Source organism: Pongo pygmaeus, chromosome 10 (assembly GCF_028885625.2).
Source record: "Pongo pygmaeus isolate AG05252 chromosome 10, NHGRI_mPonPyg2-v2.0_pri, whole genome shotgun sequence".
Classification (NCBI taxonomy): domain Eukaryota; kingdom Metazoa; phylum Chordata; class Mammalia; order Primates; family Hominidae; genus Pongo; species Pongo pygmaeus.
Window position 1 is genome coordinate 16,840,842 of NC_072383.2, and position 24,261 is coordinate 16,865,102.

General features: G+C 37.0%; 1 protein-coding gene across 9 annotated transcripts in view; it reads left to right on the forward strand.

The window, feature by feature from the left end:
* Window positions 1-20,544, forward strand: part of MGST1 (microsomal glutathione S-transferase 1) — a 30,133-nt gene extending 9,589 nt beyond the window's left edge. For 6 of the 9 annotated variants that reach the window (XM_063672468.1, XM_054445164.2, XM_054445162.2 and 3 more), the window contains 2 exons: window positions 1,060-1,154; window positions 7,307-7,924. In XM_063672468.1, the coding sequence (XP_063528538.1) occupies window positions 1,060-1,154; window positions 7,307-7,553 (342 nt within the window). In that variant the 3' untranslated portion in view covers window positions 7,554-7,924. Of the gene's footprint in view, window positions 1-1,059; window positions 1,155-7,306; window positions 7,925-11,771; window positions 15,513-20,501 lie in introns of those variants that run through there. The other 3 variants (XM_054445165.2, XM_054445167.2, XM_063672469.1) reach the window with 2 other exon arrangements.
* Window positions 20,545-24,261: the final 3,717 nt, after the last annotated feature.

Consider the following 24,261-nt stretch of genomic DNA (forward strand, 5'->3'; position numbering starts at 1 on the left):
CAAATGAGATTAATTTTGCAGTTTGTGTTTTTCTCTGCCATAAATTATTAAATAGTGGCACTTGCTTAAATATTTTTTAAATGCAGATTTCAAGTTTCAAGGGATGGGGAAGCTATTTCAAAGAGCATAATAATTGCAGGAAGGAATACATGAATGTGTACTTCTTATTCCTAGGAATGCAATTCAGCTTCTCAAATTTCATTATACAGTATTCTTCAACCCAAAGTTTTATCTGGTTTAGAAAAAGAAAAGAGGTACACATGTTCTGACAAAGTACAAGACACATTTCCCATCCCTTACTCTTTTATGCTTCCTGCCTGTTCTCTAAAACTTTTGGCAGGTAAACATATTACTTTCAGATGAGCCAATCACTTGGAAATGTTAATCCACTTGAGAGAAGGTATGTCAACATCACTGTGAAAAAGATACCAGTGAACCATACTAATAGTCAATGACTTAGAATTATGCCTTTCCCCATATTTGCTTCCTTTTCACTATTTTTATTCACTGATTTTTGTTCCAGTTCTTATTTATGCTTCTCTTTTTACAACTTTGCATTGTTAATAAAAACTCAGTTTTAACTATAGATGACTTCTTCTTCTCTTGTGTTTGATTTATTGCTCCAAATGGGCCAACCTGGATGTCTATATTTCTTCCACTAAAATGCAAATAACTTACTAGGTAGAATATCCCCATGTTATTTGTTGGTTTGTTTGTTTTCTATTTTTTGAGGCAGAGTCTTGCTCTGTCACCCAGACTAGATTGTAGTGGTGCAATCACAGCTCACTGCAGCCTCAACCTCTCGGGCTCAAGTGATCCTCCCACCTCAACCTCCTGAGTAGCTAGGACCACAGGCATGCGTGTGGCCTACTACCATACCCACCTATTTAAAAAAAAATTTTGTAGATATGGGGACTCCCTATGTTGCCCAGGCTGGTCTTGAATTCTTGGGCTCAAGCAATCCTGCCTCAGCCTCACAAAGTGCTGGAATTACAGGTGTGAGCTATTGCTCCCGGCCAGTATTTGAAATAAGTTTTTTTTTCTTGGTATTTGGAATAGGTTTTTGCCAATCCAGAAGACTGTGTAACATTTGGCAAAGGAGAAAATGCCAAGAAGTATCTTCGAACAGATGACAGAGTAGAACGTGTACGCAGGTAAACCAGTGTCTCTTGAAATTACTTTATGAAACAATTTTGGTCAGGCAGTTCAGTGAAGATGTCTCAGGGTCTTGGAGACTGAGGAAAAAAAGTTAGACCTCTTACCTACTCCACAGGACAATTACAGAAAACTGGACATTTGAAAGTCTCCAAGTATCACTGCAATTGTATGTATTGCCAGTTTTGCAATACTGTACTTTTATCTGTACTTTCTTGGGGTTAATGACATTGCTTTATATAGGGATGTATCAAAAGTAATGGCAGGGAGGAGGTGAAATGGGAACAATAGATTCTTGCAGTTTTATCATCTTTCTCCATAGGTGAGACTGTCAACTCATGTAAAAGGTTGAAGAATTAGGTATTTTTGCATAAGATTCAAAATAAGAATGTTGACACTCTGGAGGAGTAGGAACCTCTTTCTCTCTATCCCTCTCCCCACTGCCATCTCTTTTTAGATATTATGTTTTAATGTACTGGGAATTCAATGAGCAATGAAAAGCTATAAGCCAAGATACGATTGGGGTACAATTGTTCCTGTCACCCAGGTAGTAAGCATAGTACCCGTTAGTTTTTCAACCTTTGTCTCCCCTTCTCTACCCCCTCTAATAGTCCCCAATATCTATTGTTGCTATCTTTGTGTTTATGTACCCCGTGTTTAGCTCCCACTTACAGGTGAGAACTTGTGGTATTTGTTTTTCTTTTCCTGTGTTAATTCATTTAGGGTAATTAATTGCCTACAGCTGCATCCATGTTGCTGCAAAGGACATGATTTCATTCTTTTTTTTTATGAGATGCAGTCTCACTCTGTCACCTAGGCTGGAGTGCAATGGCGTGATCTCGGCTCACTGCAGCCTTCTTCTTCTGGGTTCAAACCATTCTCCTGCCTTAGCCTCCTGAGTAGCTGGGACTACAGGCATGTGCCAACATGCTCGGCTAATTTTTTTGTATTTTTAGTAGAGGCTGGATTTCACCATGTTGGCCAGGCTGATCTTGAACTCCTGACTTCAGGTGATCCACCCACCTTGGCCTCCCAAAGTGCTGGGATTACAGGTGTGAGCCACCGCACCTGGCCCAATTTCATTCTTTTTTTTTTTTTTTTAACAGGTGTGAGCCACTGTGCCTGGCCCAATTTCATTCTTTTTTTTTTTTTTTTTAACAGTTGTGAGCCACTGCGCCTGGCCCAATTTCATTCTTTTTTTTTTTTTTTTTTTTTTACAGCTGTGTAGTATTCCATGGTGTATACGTACCACATTGTCTTTATCCAGTTCATATCGATGGACACCTAGGTTGCATTATCCCTTTTTTGATTCTCTGTGAAAGTCTGAAGCCCCTCCCAAGATTTCTGCAGATTCCCCTTCGGCATATCATCACCAGATTAACTCTGGATCTGGGTTCCCGCTTCTATGCATGTTTCCATATTCTGCAGTTGGTTATGCTGGATGTTAATCCAGCCCTTTCGTCAGTTCCCTTCAAAAATTAACTAAAAAAAAAAATGTGGCTAAAAATAGACTTGAATAAGTGGAGGTGCAGAGGCATTTACACTGTGGCAACACAAACATTTTAAGTTGTATGTTATTTCTCTGTCAGACAATGGCCTTCAGCATCCTCTCTTTGGGGAATATGCCCCGTAGCTGTACCTCCTTCAATCAAGCAATGCCCAGTGTTACACCATTTTTGAGGCTCTCCTCTAGCCCCACAGAATCTTCAAACTTTTCAGCACTAAAATTAAAAGTACCTTCTTGCTCATGCAAAACAATTCTACTCCCAATCTATTCATCAAGCAAGAATGTTTCTCTTCTAAGAAAAAGTCTGTGCAGATACTTAGCACAAAATTTCACCTTCTATCTCACTTAGTTATGTACTTGTTCATTCAGCAGCCCTGCTGAGTAAATCAGTGAGTCTTGAAAATGGGTTGTGTCAAGAATATGGATATAAAATAGTTTCAGGACAAAGAATCACTGTGGACATTTCAAACAATAGCAGAACAATATCAAAGGAAAAATTATGTGTTAGACGAAAAAAATAAAAGTGAGTGAAGCTTGAAGTTTTCAAAACCACTGAAGAGACATGAGAACGTTTAAAGCCTTGTCTGGTCCTTTATGCACTTCCCGTTTTAGAGCAGGCAGCCGCCGGCATGATGCTAGTCATGGCCCTGTAGTTATAAAATTGCCCAGAACTGGAAAGTGATCAGAAGCAATTAGACCCTCAGTAGTATTAGTAAGATTGAAATGAAAATCCAAGTAAGTCTCCTGTGTGAAAGCGTAACAAAAGATATTTTATTTGGGGATTTTAGATTCCTCCCTACTATGTTTTCCGACCTTCCACCCTTACACCCTGCCCATGGGATTGTACTTTTAGAGGAAAACGATGTTATCTAAATTGATCCGCTAGTCAGGTTGCAAATGAATGTTAGAAAGAACAATTGATCCCAGTTCTGTAAAGGTTCCGAGTCCTGGAGGAGGTGCAGCGACTGTGTGCACAGCGCCCCCTGGTGATGAGACACTGTCTTTTCAGCATAGTAAGAGAAGAGCGTCTCCAACAGAGTGGAGTTTCCAGTCGTATAATGCTTTTTGAGATAGTAACTGTTTCATCGAAAAAGTGCCTAATAACACACTTTTGGAGATACTTTTCAGAGAAAGCATTTCCAGAATCTTCCCTTTCCATTTTTAAGCTAGACTTTTTTTTTTCACCTCTCTCGTTACTTCAGTAATTGTAAAGCTGTTACGATTAGCATATTTGAACGGCAGGGCCAGAATGGGGCTACAAATAAAGTGAAAAGTATGCTTTACAGCGTGCAACAATTGTGAAAATTAATACATACACATATGGAGCAATTAACTAAAAACTTAAAATAATATGTGTTGAAATACCAAGATATGTGACTTAAAGTCAGTTATTTGAGTTCTGGACAGACAGAAACCAGTGATGGTTAGAAAGCACTTGACATATTTATTTATTTATTTAATACCATCTTAGCTTGTCTAGGAAGCATTCAAGACCATATACATTCAACACAAAAAGATAAAAAGAAAGTTGAAAGGCAAACAGGCCAGTTGGTGAACTACAGGGAGTCTTTCGAAAGACAAAATAAAGGCTTGAGGTTGGTATTTAGAAAATAACCCTTCACTGAGAGTGTTCCATGGAGTCTAAGTGACACTTGCTGGGGACTCTGTCAGGAGACTAGAACATAGGCTAGGGGTTAATGGATGATGTCCCTCGTGGGCCCAGTGTATGAACACACATATATGGAGAGATTATTGTGTATGTATCACTGTCATTTCTTCTATTGGGATGCTATCAAAGAGCTTTAAAACTGGGTTCCTGACCCTCAGGGGTTTATAATGTTCCCCCCACCCACCCCCAAAAGACCCACATGCATATAGTAATGGGAGAATGATATGAAGCCATGTTGCGTTAGTTCCATGGAATATTTCATAAAGGAAGACCTTGAAGAGTATTAGGATTTGAAAGGAGGAAGAGGAGAGAAGAAGTCTCGTCAATTTGGGAAAATTCCTTTGTGAGAATGTGAACACACGGCTGGCTGTGTGCTGAGGGTGAAGAGCTTTGGCTGAGATGAGGGCGTCAGGAAAAGCCTGCTGTGCAGCTCCTTTTGTAGTTATTCACAGCCTGACAATCCCCAGATGCATGTAGCAATGGCAGTCTAGGTCAGGTGGATGCTGGGATCCAAGTAATTCTGATTTGAGGGAAGGAGGCGTGGCTATGGCCTCAAAAGCACAGAGATGGTGGGAAGGTCCATCACAGAGCAAATATGTGCCACGGCATGTGTGTCCAAAGGAGAAAGAAGAATGGGAAAATGTAATCATGGGGGAGAAGGGTAATAGACCCAGGTAGAAAGTGGTCTCTTAGGAAGACTGATGTCCACCTGGTGATAGATTTCAGCAGCTGTCCATAAATGGCACTAACGTGAAGGAAGCTGCCGCTCCAGGAAGGAGTCTGTCGTTGGAGCAGAGGGGAGGGTTAGGACGGAAGGGTGATAGTGCACTGCAGCAGGTGCTCACAGGGAAAGCTGGGGAACTGTTTGCTTGGAACAGAGTCTCAAAAGAAGTACAAAATACAACATAAATTGGCATAAGTATGAGGGTCTGTGGAAAACAGGCCTTACTAGCATAATGAGGAGTGTTATCTTTGAGAACATTTTGAGGGCTGACAAAAGAGAAAGAGAACTCAAAAGGGAGAATAAGATAAAGAGAAAATGAGGCTAGAAAAACATGCAGGAGCTAGAAAGGTAAAGGAACTCCTGCCCCTTGACCTTCCTTCCCTCTACCCTCATAGTCCTCTTACTGTCCTTGACTTTCTCCTCTGCTTTAACATTCCATTCTATTTGTCAACTGCTTAACACAGGCATAGAAGTGGACACCGTTTTCCAGAGAGTCTCCTTTTTATAGTTTCTTCCTCAACCTTAAAATTTCTGTCCTTTTGGCATGTTGTGAAGGAGAACACTAACGTGCCTAAGATTGGAGGTGACGATATCTCCATGATGCTGCAGGAGAAATCAGAGGGCCAAAACAAATACTTCCGGTGTCACTGACAAAGTGGGCCCTTCTTTAATAGAAAATGGTATTCCTGTCTTTTCTTTCCCATCTCATTCTCAGTAGTACTTGTATTGCTCCATGAAAGAGAGGGCACAAGAACACTCACACCTTCCTCTCTTTGCTTTTATTCTGTATTGAAGCCTTTTCAAATCGTTACTTATCTGGGCTGCTGCTGTCTTTTTCATGTCTCTATGTAGTCATTGTCTTTGTGAGGCAAGCTTAGAGATAATCTAGGGAAAACAGGAGAAAGGAAAGGAGAGGAGGAGAGTGACGATCATTGAGCAGGCAATATGTAATAATTATATGTTTATTGCTATACAAGAGAGTAACGTAAAGCAGCAATAGTTTTAATTTTGAAATACATATCAATAGCTGACAAACTCTATCAAACTCTCCATTTCTAGCCTAGATTCTAAAGCAATTTCTAATTCTGTAGACTTAAGGGACATGACATTTTAAAATTAAGTATTTTTAAAAATTTGCTGGGCATGATGGCTTGCACCTGTAAACCCAGTGTTTTGGGAGGCTGAGGCTGGAGGACTGCTTGAGACCAGGTGTTCAAGGCCAGCCTGGGCAACATAGCAAGACCCCATCTCTAAAAAGAAAAATTTTAAAATTAGCCAGGCATGGTGGTGAGGCCTGTTGTCCTAGCTACTCATGAGGCTGAGACTCAGGAGTTTGAGGCTGCAGTGAGCTATGATTGTGCCACTGCACTTCAGCCTGAGCAACAGAGCAAGACCTCCTCTCTAAAAACAACAATAGCAACGACAACAACAATAATAAAAACGTCAAGTCCATAGTAGATGTGTTTTGTATTCAGTCTTAGCCAGAGAAACCCAAGATGCCATGGTTTGGAGCAAAACTGTGGCTGAAACATGCTTTTTGTTTTCTTCTAGCTCTGTTATAAAGAAAACATTTAGGAAATTCTCTCTTTCTCTCTTTCACCTATCCTACTTTTTGTGTGTCCTTTGTAGTTTTGCACCATCATTCCTAACAAATTTATTTGGCATTTGGAAGATAGGTTAGCCAAAATTTTACTGTATTTGAAAGGCTAGTTATGTATTCTGTTATTTAGATATAAGAGCATGAGATTCTTGATATTAAATTGGTAAATTAATTATTGGCAACCTAGTGGTTTGGGTTGGCAAGGATTCTCTCAATAATCATTCGGTAGAGTAGCAGAAGCAAAGGAGGAGTCTTAAGAAAAATCAACACCAAAACGGTTTTCTTCCTTCGGGAAAAAAAGAGTTTTGAATTGCTAATTGTTATGAACCTCATAAGAAAAAAGTATTTTGTATTTACAAAAATGAAATGAGTTCTATTAGATAGATGTTGTTTTGATATTCTAGGAACTACAAAATGCCTTCTGTGATATTTAAAGATACACTAAAAATAAAAAGAAACAGAAATAATGAGAGATTCTAAATAAAATTCAAGTGGGTAAGGAAGCAAGACAATTTGAGAGAAAAAAATAAATCTTACTTTGAAATTTAAGGATCCATTAGTGCTCAGATTTAGTTTTTAGAAGAGAGAGAGAAAAGGATACATATCTACTATTTTGAAATTAGTGTCTTTAATAGTTATCTTTTTCCACAGAGCCCACCTGAATGACCTTGAAAATATCATTCCATTTCTTGGAATTGGCCTCCTGTATTCCTTGAGTGGTCCCGATCCCTCTACAGCCATCCTACACTTCAGACTATTTGTCGGAGCACGGATCTACCACACCATTGCATATTTGACACCCCTTCCCCAGCCAAATAGAGCTTTGAGTTTTTTTGTTGGATATGGAGTTACTCTTTCCATGGCTTACAGGTTGCTGAAAAGTAAATTGTACCTGTAAAGAAAGTCATACAACTCAGCCTCCAGTTGGTTTTTTAAGAATTCTATACTTCCAATTTATAATGAATACTTTCTTAGATTTTAGGTAGGAGAGGAGCAGAGGAATTACGAACTGGGGTAAACCCATTTTGAATATTAGCATTGCCAATATCCTGTATTCTTGTTTTACATTTGGATTAGAAATTTAACATAATAATTCTTAAGTCTTTTGTCTGATTTTTAAAGTACTTTCTTATAAATTTGGATCATGTTATGATTTGTAACATTCACACAACACTTCACTTTGGAATCTATAAAATAATTGCACGTATGAGAAACCTATATTTCAACACTGTTGAAACGGACATATGAAATAAAGAATTTAAAGAATGATTTTGTTTGGTTTTATTTTTCCCAACATTTTGTTTTCAAAAGTTTCAAACCTAGGATAAAGTTGAAAAATAGTACAAAGAACCACTCTGTACCACTCACCAGTTGTTAACATTTTGCATATTTGCTTTCCTTCTCTCTCTGTTTTCTTTTTCTCTGAAACATCTGAGAGTAAGTGACAGATATCATGACACATCACCCTTTAATACTTCAGCATGTTTTTCCTATGAACAAGACATTCTCCAAATAACTACAATACCATTATTACACCCAAGACATTTAGCATTAATATGATAATATTTCATATATAGAGTCCTTATTCCATTTTTTCCTATTTCCTCAGTAATAGTCTTCATAATTGCTTTATTTTTGATCTAGGAATCAAAGACCAAACATTGCCTTCTGTTATCATTTCTATTTAGGTTTCACTTAAATGAGAGAGTTCTTTCACTTTCTTTCTCTTTTGTATAACCTTGACATTTTTTGAAGAGTACAGACAAGTTGTTTTACAGAATGACCCTTAATCTGGATTTGTTTTATCTATGATTTTCTCATTCTTAGATTCAGATTAAACATTTTTAGTGGTGTGTCCTTCACACTATAAAACATCAACAGGCATATGATATCAGTTTGCCCTGTTATTGGTGATATTAAATTTGATGAATTTAGTAAGGTAGTGTCAACAAAACCTGTCCATTTTAAAGGGATCCTTTTATTTTTATAATCATATGTGGGGTGATAATTTGAGACTGTATGCATATCCTGTCTCCCCACAAACTTTGACTTAATAGAGTTAGCACCCAGATATGTTCTATGGTTTCTACATATAAATATGTAGCACGTAAATCACACAAATTTAGACTTTTTTTGGTCTTAAATGGAATGTGTACTTAAGTCTTTATGATAAAGGGTAACCTTTTTAAATATCAATTTTTTCTTATGCATGCCATCCATCTAATTTATATTAGTTTTTGATTTTCATATCTTTTGATGCATTTTAACTTTAAATATGTATATCTCAAACAGAACTTTTAATGACATTTGTGAATTGTTCATTTAGATGTGCCACTCAAGAGAAAAGTCACTGTGTTTTATTTTAGGTTTCATAGTTTGAGCAACTCTGAAGTCCATAAACAAAACCTATTAGACAATTGACTACGTAGAATTCCATACAAGTTTACTTTTACTTCTTTTCCTAATGTTAAAAAGCAGCTTTGCATGCTGTGGATCTTGGCCTTAGGAACTCTTTGTGGTGTAATTGATGGAAAAGACCACGAGCTCAGGAGGGAAAAGTCTGAAACCCGTGAGTTGGCTCTGCCTGCATGAACACACTCGCGTGAACACACCCACACACACACACACACACCCTGCTCTGGATTTGGGCAACTGACTTACGCTGTCTGATCTGCAGTTTCCTCAAACTTTACAAGATTTTTTGAAAGTCATATGCTTTTCTGTATGTGGAGCCTTTGAAAAAGTATATTCTCAGCCATTAAGTGTTTCCCATGTGTGAATTATCTCAGTAATCTCTCAATCATAAAGATTCAGATAACTGAGTTCCTCCTGGTTTTGGGTCAGATCTTTGTTGAACCATTATCACGTCTTTCATTGTCTTCTCAAATTTTCTTCTCACTTGGTAATGCTTCTCTGAGTAGAAGCAGAATGGATTGTGGTTATTGTAGCAGTTATCCATTTAGCTACTAATATTTGATATTCATTAGTAGACAATTATTAGGGGAAAAGGACGTTTAAATTTTATATTCTCAAAGATATAGGAACTATGTATATAAGCAGAACACATGTAAGGATAAATGAAAAAGTCTAGGGATTACCCAGTTCAGTTTCTAAATTTAAATATAAGTTGTAAAAACAATTTAGAATAGTTTCTAACTATACTTTTATTCACAAGAGAAGCTTTAGATACAGGGGGATTTATTAGTGAAACTGCTTTTATGAAGGAAGGTGGATGAAGGGGAAAGCTATTTACTGGTCTAGTCTCTCCTGCAACAAGGATTCCCCACCTGACTACAAGACAGAACTGGCTCTAGAGTGAAGTCTGTGTGCTAAGTGACTTTAACTTGTGATGGGACTCAGGTGGAATGGTACAGCTTGCCTTAACACTATTACTTATGAGGAATAGGATGGGTTTGTTTTCATGTTTCTGCTACTTAATTTGAAAACAAAGATTGTGGTTATCTTTGTATCTGCATGCATATCTGTGTACACACACACACACACACACACACACACACACATACTACCATCATCAGTTCTAACCATTATGGATGCTTAGTAATTAGATAACATTGTTACTTTTTCTTTTTTATTTTATTTTATTATTATTATACTTTAAGTTTTAGGGTACATGTGCACAATGTGCAGGTTAGTTACATATGTATACATGTGCCATGCTGGTGTGCTGCACCCATTAACTCGTCATTTAGCATTAGGTATATCTCCTAATGCTATCCCTCCCCACTCCCCCCCATCCCACAGCAGTCCCCAGAGTGTGATGTTCCCCTTCCTGTGTCCATGTGTTCTCAATGTTCGATTCCCACCTATGAGTGAGAATATGCAGTGTTTGGTTTTTTGTTCTTGTAATAGTTTACTGAGAATGATGGTTTCCAATTTCATCCATGTCCCTACAAAGGACATGAACTCATCATTTTTTATGGCTGCATAGTATTCCATGGTGTATATGTGCCACATTTTCTTAATCTAGTCTATCATTGTTGGACATTTGGGTTGGTTCCAAGTCTTTGCTATTGTGAATAGTGCCGCTATATACATACCTGTGCATGTGTCTTTATAGCAGCATGATTTATAGTCCTTTGGGTATATACCCAGTAATGGGATGGCTGGGTCAAATGGAATTTCTAGTTCTAGATCCCTGAGGAATCGCCACACTGACTTCCACAAGGGTTGAACTAGTTTATAGTCCCAACAACAGTGTAAAAGTGTTCCTATATCCTCTCCAGCACCTGTTGTTTCCTGACTTTTTAATGATTGCCATTCTAACTGGTGTGAGATGGTATCTTATTGTGGTTTTGATTTGCATTTCTCTGATGGCCAGTGATGGTGAGCATTTTTTCATGTGTTTTTTGGCTGCATAAATGTCTTCTTTTGAGAAGTGTCTGTTCATGTCCTTTGCCCACTTTTTGATGGGGTTGTTTGTTTTTTTCTTATAAATTTGTTTGAGTTCATTGTAGATTCTGGATATTAGCCCTTTGTCAGATGAGTAGGTTGTGAAAATTTTCTCCCATTTTGTAGGTTGCCTGTTCACTCTGATGGTAGTTTCTTTTGCTGTGCAGAAGCTCTTTAGTTTAATTACTTTTTCAAACACCACCATCTCCCTTCATTCAGGCCTCATTCTGTCCTTACCTGTCCTAAGGCAACTCCATCACAAGCAGTTCAAGGTCCACTGAAACTGGAAGATATTTATCTGTATCTATTATGGAGTCATCATCTAGGGCAATGATGGGAGGAGTTCTAGGGGGCAGGGTTCAGCGACTCTCAAATGAAATTGGAGAGGGGTAGATTTTACCAGAATTACTGTGGCAAGGGCAAACATATATTTATATAGATATTGAATCTGTATTATATTGGACAAAACTTTATATTTTTATATAAAACTATAAAACAACATGACGTAGAATCTTCTTAATAGGTGGGGACGTCTGTAAGATGCACTGATATTGTCTTGCGCATGCTGATGGATGGGGGTAGGTCATGAGATTTTTATGTACATTCAAAGCCTCTGTGGTTTAAACAAGGCTGAGACATCCTTGTTGAATTAATGTCAAATAGACGAGTCCTTCTATTTTGAAGACTGAGAAAATGACTCCTTCAGGGCACAGGAGATCTTAGGCCCAGAGAGGCAGATTCAGAAGATCCTACATATAAATGAGACTGGAGTGGAAATGAGAATGGCGGGAAATGCATGGAAACAGACTTGTAACTGTCCCATGGCCTGGCTGTCCGAATCCCAGAGGTTAGTCCATTCTCCTGCTTTGGTCAAGCTGCCCTGGAAGCCTCTCTTAGGCTGCTGTTGGTTCTCTCTGTGGGATCACTGCTAAAGATCCCAGAGTCACTCCACATCCCAGTGTTCTGCACATTGCTGTATGTTGGCTTGTGTGACCAAACAGCATGTTTGGTGAGTGTGGTTTTAAACCAAACAGAGTTAGAGGAATCAAATATTAAATGGCATAAGACTAAGATAATCTGACACATCCATTATTCACTTCAAGATGGAGATAATCTCTCTTCAGTGAAACTAAAAACCTCACAGTCTGTTGGCCACAGCACCCCACAGTCAATTCACCTTTACACTTGGAATGACTCTGCAATTGAGACTGGCAAGGCCAAGTCTGATGACGCAGGACCCTCACCACTGTGGGTGCTTGGATAGGTATAGTCAATGCTTATATTTGTATTTTTTTTCCTGTTTCTTGGGCTATCCAATCATTCTTCTGACTGATATATTCTCCCTTTCACTATATTAAAACACAAAGAGGCTACTTCTTGGATCTTACCAATCAGGAAGTGACTTGGTATGTCTATGCTGAGTTTAGCTAGGAGGTTAACGATCAAAAGGTAATTGTACAATCTCTGATCCCTAGTTATCAGGGAGACCTCTCAAAACCCCTAAGCACTACTGACTGCCACCTTCCCGATCTAACATTCAATGATTCTAAGGCCAGAAGTTTTGCTAGGCAGTGAGGAGAAGGGAATGGAGTTTCTGACAACCAAAGTGTTAAATTTTAATGCAGTAAGGCCCAGTCCTAGGGAATCCTGATGGGTTCTATAAACCGTTCACCCTAGAGCTCTACTTTATAAATAAAGAAACCAAAAAGAAAGTTTTCTGAGTTGCACAGTTGCATCACACTGATTCTTCACGGAGGCAGATGGTGAGAAGTGAGGCAATTTGCCTTGGGAGTCTTTACAATCCATTTAGAAACAGCAGCACAAAAATCCTATGATCATCTCCCCTCTGCCAGCCTGAAATGTCAGCCCTGTGGGAAGCTGATAGGTGTTCCTGCCATCAGCTAAAGCGGCACCTCTACATTCATACATTTCAGGGTACTTTATTCACTATATATTCTGTGTAAACTGTTGGATTTGACAAGGAGGAGTTGTCGAAGGCAGACTACTGGGAAGGGGCCGTGTTGGGTTGAATTTGGCACCAATCTCTCATACTTGACAGCTCATGTACAAGATTGTGGATGAGCTATAGGACCTATGAGCCTCCTCAGTCAGCAAGCACAGGCCCTAAGTCACATTTAATTCAGAAAGCCCTGACAGCCCTGCATAAAATGTGAGCCGTAAAATGGAGAGATAGGAGCTGTGTGCAAGAGTAGACCATTTAAGTTATTTCCTTTTACTGAAGTTTTGGAAAACATGAACCAGGACAATACAGACTGATATACCACAAAGAGATCTGTATTAGTAACTTCAAGAAAATAATCCAAATAATCCACACTTTAAGCCAGACATAATTTTTAATGACCCCAAACTAAGAGGGACATCAGTGGAGAGTTAGAGGCTGCCTAAAGTTCTTAGTCTTTTAGCCTAAGTCATTCGTATCTATACCTATATGTTTATAGAAGCAAAACCACCCAAAATAAAGAGAATAGTGAAGGACTCAAGCAGTATGGTATAGTGAATAGATACTGGATTTGAAAAACACCTATATCTGTGTCTTGAGTCTTGAGGCTTTCTGGCTGCCTGAGATAATGACTGAGGCTTTATGCCCCATCCTTAATTCTAAAGTGGCAAAATTAATACTTTACCTACTGTATTAATAGCCACAATAATTCTGCATGATAAGTCATCCTATGACTCAGTGGCTTTGATCATGATTCTGTAGGGTTGAGCTGATCTTGACTGGGTTTGCTCATGTGTCTGCTGTCTTACAGGTTAGCCAGGCGGTCCTGCTGAATATGTGTCTGGGTCCTCTAAGGAATCTGAAAATTGGCTGAAACTTGGCTGATTCAGAAAGATCTCAACCAGGGTTACTTGGGCAACTCAACTCTATCCCATGCATCTTATCCTCTAGTACAGTGCTCAGCAAACTATGGACTGTGGGCCAAATCCAGCCCATGGGCTGTTTTTATAAATAATGTTTTATTGGAACACAGCAGTACTTACTTATTTTTATATTTCCTGTAACTGCTTTTGTGTCACAGTGGCAGAGTGGCGTAGTTGAATTGTTGCAGTGGAGACCACATGGCTCACAAAACCAAAAATATTTACTCTCTGGTGTTTTACAGAAAGTTTTCTGATTCTTGCTCCAGTAGGTTAGCCTGACTGGGCTATCACAGCATAGGAGCAAGAGAGGAAATGGAACTGTGTAAGTCTCCTTTCAAGAGTCTGCAATCATTACATCCACCAACATCCCTTTGGCCAGAGAAAGTCACAGGGCTGGCCTCAGAATTAAAGTGCTGGGAAATGGACTCAACCCCCTCAGGGAGATGAACTGCAAAGTCACATGGCACAGGGGCACGGATGCACAGAGGCGTGAAGATTTGGGCCACTTATACAATCAATCTATTGCACTTGCCTGCTTTGTTATGCTAGTATGAGTTTCAATTCAGACACATGTAAAAGCATTTTATAAACTTTATGACATTATGCAATTAAAACAGCATTTATTCTAATGTGTCATAATTTTATCAGATTAGTGGTAATCTGTGATATGCTCAGTATGAGAGCAGTAGTTACAAACTAAGTAAAAAACACAATACAGGGTTTATGAACTTGGCCTTCTCCCTCTCATTTGCAATGTGCTGCCTTAGGAAGACAGATGGGACAAGGAACAAATATTTGGACAGCCTTATCGCCTCTATAACCAAGTTGGTTCCCAAACTGTGCCCAGTCTGTTCTCTTGAAATTATAATACGCACCCTGCTCCCAACCAAGTGTTTCATCAAATTTAATCAGTTTCTGATTATTCACATATTAAATGTAGACCAGAGAATATTGCTGGCCCAAATGTAAAATTTTTGTGTTAGTGTTTGCTGAAATAATTGTATATTATCTTCTATGGGTCGTATTAATCATGAAAATAAAGCTGTGCTAAGTTCTTGTTTGAGCTACCCAATTTATAACTTGATAGTGAAAGGAATATAATTTACTTTTTCTTTGTAACTTATCTTTCATGACAACATAGTTAGAGGCTGGATCCTAGAATTGATTCTTATAATAGTTTTGCCACTGACACACATGAGAAACCCAGGCAAGTCACCTACTTATGCTCTATTCATTTCTTCACATTTAAAATGAATACACTGAACTAGAACAATTTTTGAAATATTCTGTGACTCTAAAAATTCTATTTACTCTGGAGGCAGGTGTTGGTCTACTCTTTCTCCACTGATAAAATATGGATATCAAGATGTGGAAATAATTATAGCAGAAAGCTTATAGCCTCTATTAATGAGGTCAAACTCAATTTGAGTTAAATAGCATTTTGTGGGTTTAATGTCTCAGAATAATAATCTTTAATTTTCTCTGAATCACCAATGTGATGTCACCAAAAAGAAATGATTGTTACTTTTCAGAAAAATTCAATAAATGCATTGAATTACCTCCATTTAATAATTTTCTTCTATTAATTCTTCTTCAGACATTGAACATACGATCACTTGAATAGACCAGTAACTTATGCTAATAGTTGATGGTGGGACAAATAGAATGCTTGGAAATAAATGAAACAGGGTTCCTTGGTCTAATCATTATTCTGGGTTCCCAGAATCTTGACTCTATAAATTAGTTAGGTTCTACCTAGTCCAAATGTGTACACATAAAATAAAAGAAAAATGTTTATTCATTTCTTCATAAAGAAATATTTATTGAAGGACTCATATGTGCCCAGCACTATTCTAGATGCTTGGTATACAGCGAGGACCACAGAAAAAGTTTGCATTCCAAAGGAAATTCTTTAACTTAGGGCTTGTAAAGAAAGAAAGATGGTGAAACAACTGAACTCATATTATACCAGAAGTCAGTCAACTACGGTCTGTGGGCCAAATCTGACCTGCCACCTCTTTTTGTATGGCCCACAAGCTAACAATGATCAATGGTTTTTACTAATGAATATTTGCAATCAATCTGATGACTAGAAACACTAACCTTGAACTCCAATTAAGCAAAATGTTAATCCCCTGAATAAAAATTCCATTCTTCTCATTAGTAGATCTTTGTTACAAAAAAAGGTACTTCATCATTATTGTTATCTTTTGAATATCATCAGTTAAAAAATATGGAAATTTGTTTTCATTCCTGTTTTATAAGTACCTATGTAACATACTTGATTTTGCCTCTTAGCTCACAAAGTCTAAAATATTTACTCTGGCATAAAAACAGACACATAGATCAATGGGACAGAATAGAGAACCCAGAAATAAATCCATGAATTTAGTCAACTCATTTTTAACAAAGGTACCAAGAACATGCATTAGGGAAAGAACAGTCTCTTCAATAAACGCTATTGGGAAAACTGGATCTCCACGTGCAGAAAAAGGAAACTAGACCTCTATCTCTTGCCATATACAAAAATCAAATCAAAATGGATTAAAAGCTTAAATCTAAGACCTGAGACTACGAAATTATAAAAAGAAAACATTAAGGAAACACTCCAGGATTTTGGTCTGGCAAAGATTTCTTGACTAAAGCCTCAAAAACACAGGCAACCAAAACAGAAATGGACAAATGGTATCACATCAAGTTAAAAAGCTTCTGCACAGCCAAGGAAACAATCAGCAAAGTAAAGAGACAATCTACAAAATGGGAGAGAAAATATTTGCAAATATCCATATGATAAGAGATTAATAACAAGAACATATAAGAAGTTCAAATAACTCAGTAGCCAAAAGTCAAGTAATCCACTTAAAAATGGGTAAAAGATCTGAATAGACATTCTGAAAAGAGTACGTACAAATGGCCAACTAGTATATGAAAAAGCACACAACAGCACTAATCATCAGGAAAATACAAATCAAAATCACAATGAGGTATCATCTCACTCCAGTTAAAATGGCTTTTACCCAAGACAGAGAATAACAAATTCTAGTGAGAATGTGGCAAGAGGGGAGCCCTCTTATACCGTTGGTGGGAATGTAAATTAGTGCAGCCACTTGTGGAAAACAGTATGAAGGTTTCTCAAAGAACTAAAAATAGAATTACCATGTGATTCAGCAATCTCACTGCTGGGTGTATATTCAAAAGAACAGAAATCAGTATATTAAAGAGATATCTGTACTCTCACGTGTATTACAGCACTATTGCCAATAGCCAAGATCAGCCTAAGTGCCCATCAACAGGTGGATGGATAAAGAAAATGGGATGTGTGTGTATAATATAATATTCCATTATATATTATATGTTACATATATTATGTATTATATTATATAATATATTACATATTATATATCATATATTACATATTATAATATATTACATATTATATAATGTATTATCATATATTATACATACTATGTGTTACATAATGGAATATTATATTATACAAAACAAAATATTATTTGGCCATAAAAAAAATCCTGTCACTTGAAACAACATGGATAGAACTGGAGGATTTTATGTTAGTGAAATAATCCAAGCACAGAAAGACAAATATCTCGTGTTCTCACTCATATGTGGGAGCTTAAAAAAATAACCTCATGGCGATAGGGAGTAAAGTGGTGGTTACTAGAGAGGTTGAGAAGGATAGTAGGGATGTGAGGAATAAAGAGGGGTTGAGTAATGGGTTTGAAAATATAGTTAGATGGAAGGAATCGATCTAGGGTTTGGTAGCACAATAAGGTAACTATAGTTAATAATAATTTATTGTATATTTCAAAATAACTAGAAGAATGCAATTGGAGTGTTCCTAACGCAAAGAAATGATAAATACTTGAGGTGATGAATATCCCAATTAACTTGATTAGATTATAATATGATTGTATCAAAATATTATATGTATCCCATGTGATAACTGTTATGTATCCGTATCCATAAGAATAAAAATAAATAAAAATTTTAAAAAAGAAAAATAAAATAAAGTGTTTACTCTGGCCTTTTACAAAGTTTGTCAACTCCTGATCTATACAATTGAATAAAAAGCATATAAATGGATACTGAAATTTCTCTTATTATTTATCACTGACTAACTGGTGCCAGAATTTAATCAAAGTGACTAAGAACACCACTTTATTTCAATATTGGTCCTCTCATATTTGCCCCAAATTATCCATTTTTGTCTCAAATTATTACATTCTATGTGGCATGGTATATGTGGGATATTCAGTAATTTTTCAAGAATTTTCTCAGTTGTTAAAGGATTGAAATATTGTTAATTGTCTTCTATGAAAACATAGCTTCTTATCAGCATGTTTTGAGCTTGTATGGGCTTTCCCTAGTAGCTGAATGTTTTTCCATGAGATCAGTTCTCTTGACAATACTGTGATGGAAATTGAGGTTTTAAAGTCCCTTTGGTTGGAAAAGTGTATTTTTGTTTGGAGTAGATATACAGAAATCATGATACATCCAGTGTAACACCATTAAATCACTCACTTCTCAGAAATGGTAGCTAAAACCATTAATGTTTAATCACTTCATCGCCAATGCCAAGTAGTTTACATTAACAGGGAGCAGAATATGCTATGGCCAAATGAAACTAAATGGAAAACTCAGAAACAGCTGATGATGTCTAATTTAACATCTTTGTTTTTTCCTGGGACATTTATGCTCACGGTGGTGATTTTATATTGCACACATATAATATAGTCATGGTTATTGCTTTTAAAATTGCTCCTAGTTTCTTTGATGGATTTAAATTTATTACTGTTTTATGGAGAGATAGCATATTGTTCCACCAGGAGCATCACAGTGTCTCATTGCTCTGCCACACAAACAAAATTTAAACCCATCCAAATCCAAAAATCACCCCAAATCCCTTTATCCAAAACAAAAACAATAGCCATTATCTTTAGGATCCCGATTAGCATTTTAAACTATATTTTAAAATATGAAGAAGAAAAATGTCATAGATTACTATTTTTAGGAACCTACCCCAAAGTTACACTAGATAAATGTATGAAAGTACTTGCAAACCAGGTTATTTATTGAAGCATCATTTTTAATAGCAAGCGATTGCAAATAATTCAAATATTCACTAACAGAGAATGGTTAAACTATGAAGATTAACACAATAGATTATTATGCAGCTGTAAAAAGAATTAGAAAAATCTCTATATGTTACTGTGGTTACTGTGGAATAAACTTTAGGATATATATATACTCTTGTATGTGTGTGAGTGTGTATTTGTGCTTGTGTTTTATTGAATTTAGTATTGGTTTGTTTTAGAGACAAGTCTTACTCTGTTGCCCATGCTGAAGTGCAGTGGGACAACCACAGCTCACTGTAACCTCAAACTCCTGGGCTCAAGCGATCCTCCCTTTGCAGCCTCTTGAGTAGCTAGGACAACAGGCATGCACCACCACGCCTGGATAATTTTTAAATTTTTTGTAGAGATAGGGTCTTGCTAGGTTACCCAGGCTGGTCTCGAAATCTTGGCTTCAAGTGATCCTCCTGCCTTGGCCTCCCAAAGTGCCGGGATTGAAGGAGTGAGCCACTGCACCCTGACCGTTCTTATATTTTAAAATCAATGAAAAGACAAACCATAAAGTTTGGAAAAAATAGTTAACTATACAGGGAAGGAGGCAATAGAATAAAAGGAAAAGAGAAACTATTTTTAAAAGTATCTTGTTTTAAGGATGTGACTTTGAAAACATAAATATTTTACATAATGATTAAATTAATTAAACACAAAGAGCAGTTCCTAAACATTGAAAGTAAAAAGAAACAAAGAAACCTTAATGCGTATCCTATTGATGGCATAACCTTCCACAAAGGAACTATCTGAAGTGGTCTTAAAACATAACAATTTGATTGAACATAAATGGTAGGACAACAGAATATGAAAACAATCCTTTCAGTAATAGTATTATTATTGGTAGTAGTGTTGATATTATTCTGAGACTGTAATCTGCATAGTGTGGCATGAAACAAATGAGTAATTATATCAGCATCACCGAAAACTAGGATTTGGGGCATGGCAGAAAGAAGATACACATACAAAATCAAATAAGTAGAAACTCTGTACTCCTGAATTTGAATTAGAAGTATTAGTTTTAACTGATGATGTGTTTTATCTAAAACAAAACAAAGATAATTTTTTTATCTACGTCTGCTGAAAGGAATTAGCAAGCAGATGCAGGCAATGTGAAATGAACCTGGAATATGACTTACCATATTAGAAAATAATGATGCTATTCAATACAACTAGCATTGTGTCAGAATGACTCAAGACTAAATGAATACGCTCCCAAGCCAATAAATTTCAAGATGTGAAAGATGTTTAAATCTATGAGCTCATAAGACATATACACACACAACACCCACACACCCATATGTACACACACAGATTTTATACATACATATAAAAATGTATTTTATGTGTGCACGTGTGTGTATATAGTCTTTGAAGGATATTAAGAATCTTATTTTTTTTAAACTGTTTACAATCAAACAAACCCTGAGCATTTATCTTGCCTCTTCTATGTAAACTTTAACTCGGCATAAGCAATTGCTGATGAAGAAGAAATGTTTCCTTGTAGAAGCAAACCAGTGAATAATTGAAGAAACAATTTATCTTTTCAACATCTAATGAGTTAATGGATTCAAGCAAAGATTATCCACGGCTGCTAACAACACAAAAAGACAATCGGAAATTAGTTATTATTGCGGGAAGTACCCAATACCATCTATGAAACTGTGTGGACAAAAACACTGACAAAAATCTCCATGAATCTCTAATTTTGAATACAAATTTAAAGAAAATGCAAAGGATTAAAATAGACCATGATGAAGTCAGAAAAATTCAGACAGAGAAAAATGCTCCAGGACCACAAACCCATTTCTTCCGCAAAAGCTTGCAGGTAGAGATTGACTGACCAAGAGAGCAGAGACATAGAGAGAATCTAGAGATTAAAAGAAACTTGAGCTATTTGTCAGCATTCAGTTGCAATGTATGGATGTGATTTGAATTCTAATTTACAAATCAAAGTAGAAAGTGGTAAACAATTGCGGAAATGTGAACAATGATAGAATATTTAATATTAATGAAATATGTTAAATATTTTCAGATATAATAATGGCATTGAGTATGTAAAAAAGAGTCTGTTTTTAAAGAAATACCTCTGAAATACAGATGATATAATATCATCTGTATATTAGATGATATTATATATGTCAGTATCATCAGAATAAATTAACATTAGCATGAATTGTTAATTGCTGACACTGCGCAATAGGCACGTGGATAATTACTATACTGTTCTCATTCCTTTTACTTATGTTTGAAATGTTCTAAAATTAAAAGTTAAAGCATAGAGTGTAAAGTTGAGCAAATTCCTCCAAGACCTAAATATAGCTTATCAAAACTTACATGAATTAGATGCTGCCTGTTGAGCTAATACTTTTTTTTTAAATGATGTGCTTCAGTTTATTGCACTTTTCGAATACTCCAGTTTTTTTGTTTGTTTGTTTTTGTTTTTTTAATTTTATTATTATTATACTTTAAGTTTTAGGGTACATGTGCACAATGTGCAGGTTTGTTACATATGTATACATGTGCCATGTTGGTGTGCTGCACCCATTAACTCGTCATTTAGCATTAGGTATATCTCCTAATGCTATCCCTCCCCCCTCCCCCCAACCCACAACAGTCCCTGGTGTGTGATGTTCCCCTTCCTGTGTCCATGCGTTCTCGTTGTTCAATTCCCACCTATGAGTGAGAACATACGGTGTTTCATTTTTTGTCCTTGCGATAGTTTGCTGAGAATGATGGTTTCCAGTTTCATCCATGTCCCTACAAAGGACATGAACTCATCATTTTTTATGGCTGCATAGTATTCCATGGTGTATATATGCCACATTTTCTTAATCCAGCCTATCGTTGTTGGACATTTAGGTTGGTTCCGAGTCTTTGCTATTGTGAATAGTGCCACTATATACATACCTGTGCATGTGTCTTTATAGCAGCATGATTTATAATCCTTTGGGTATATACCCAGTAATGGGATGGCTGGGTCAAATGGTATTTCTAGCTCTAGATCCCTGAGGAATAGCCACACTGACTTCCACAGTGGTTGAACTAGTTTACAGTCCCACCAACTGTGTAAAAGTGTTCCTATTTCTCCACATTCTCTCCAGCACCTGTTGTTTCCTGACTTTTTAATGATTGCCATTCTAACTGGTGTGAGATGGTATCTCATTGTGGTTTTGATTTGCATTTCTCTGATGGTCAGTGATGATGAGCATTTTTTCATGTGTTTTTTGGCTGCATAAATGTCTTCTTTTGAGAAGTGTCTGTTCATATCCTTTGCTCACTTTTTGATGGGGTTGTTTGTTTTTTTCTTGTAAATTTGTTTAAGTTCATTGTAGATTCTGGATATTAGCCCTTTGTCAGATGAGTAGGTTGCAAAAATTTTCTCCCATTCTGTAGGTTGCCTGTTCACACTGATGGTATTTTCTTTTGCTGTGCAGAAGCTCTTGAGTTTAATTAGATCCCATTTGTCAATTTTGGCTTTTGTTGCCATTGCTTTTGGTGTTCTAGACATGAAGTCCTTGCCCATGCCTATGTCCTGAATGGTATTGCCTAGGTTTTCTTCTAGGGTTTTTATGGTTTTAGGTCTAACATGTAAGTCTTTAATCCATCTTGAATTAATTTTTGTATAAGGTATAAGGAAGGGATCAAGTTTCAGCTTTCTACATATGGCTAGCCAGTTTTCCCAGCACCATTTATTAAATAGGGAATCCTTTCCCCATTTCTTGTTTTTGTCAGGTTTGTCAAAGATCAGATAGTTGTAGATATGCGGCATTATTTCTGAGGGCTCTGTTCTGTTCCATTGGTCTATATCTCTGTTTTGGTACCAGTACCATGCTGTTTTGGTTACTGTAGCCTTGTAGTATAGTTTGAGTCAGGTAGCGTGATGCCTCCAGCTTCGTTCTTTTGGCTTAGGATTGACTTGGCGATGTGGGCTCTTTTTTGGTTTCATATGAACTTTAAAGTAGTTTTTTCCAATTCTGTGAAGAAAGTCATTGGTAGCTTGATGGGGATGGCATAGAATCTATAAATTACTTTGGGCAGTATGGCCATTTTCACGATACTGATTCTTCCTACCCATGAGCATGGAAAGTTCTTCCATTTGTTTGTATCCTCTTTTATTTCATTGAGCAGCGATTTGTAGTTCTCCTTGAAGAGGTCCTTCACATCCCTTGTAAGTTGGATTCCTAGGTATTTTATTCTCTTTGAAGAATAAAATTGTGAATGGGAGTTCACTCATGATTTGGCTCTCTGTTTATCTGTTATTGGTGTATAAGAATGCTTGTGATTTTTGTACATTGATTTCGTATCCTGACACTTTGCTGAAGTTGCTTATCAGCTTAAGGAGATTTTGGGCTGAGACGATTGGGTTTTCTAGATATACAATCATGTCATCTGCAAACAGGGACAATTTTACTTCCTCTGTTCCTAACTGAATGCCTTTTATTTCCTTTTCCTGTCTGATTGCCCTGGCCGGAACTTCCAACACTATGTTGAATAGGAGTGGTGAGAGAGGGCATCCTTGTCTTGTGCCCGTTTTCAAAGGGAATGCTTCCAGTTTTTGCCCATTCAGTATGATATTGGCTGTGGGTCTGTCATAGATAGCTCTTATTATTTTGAGATACGTCCCATCAATACCTAATTTATTGAGAGTTTTTAGCATGAAGGGTTGTTGAACTTTGTCAAAGGCCTTTTCTGCATCTATTGAGATAATCATGTGGTTTTTGTCTTTGGTTCTGTTTATATGCTGATTACATTTATTGATTTGGGTATGTTGAACCAGCCTTGCATCCCAGGGATGAAGCCCACTTGATCATGGTGGATAAGCTTTTTGATGTGCTGCTGGATTCTGTTTGCCAGTATTTTATTGAGGATTTTTGCATCAATGTTCATCAAGGATATTGGTCTAAAATTCTCTTTTTTGGTTGTGTCTCTGCCTGGCTTTGGTATCAGGATGATGCTGGCCTCATAAAATGAGTTAGGGAGGATTCCCTCTTTTTCTATTGATTGGAATAGTTTCAGAAGGAATTGTACCAGCTCCTCTTTGTACCTCTGATAGAATTCGGCTGTGAATCCATCTGGTCCTGGACTTTTTTTTGGTTGGTAAGCTATTGATTATTGCCTCAATTTCAGAGCCTGTTACTGGTCTATTCAGAGATTCAACTTCTTCCTGGT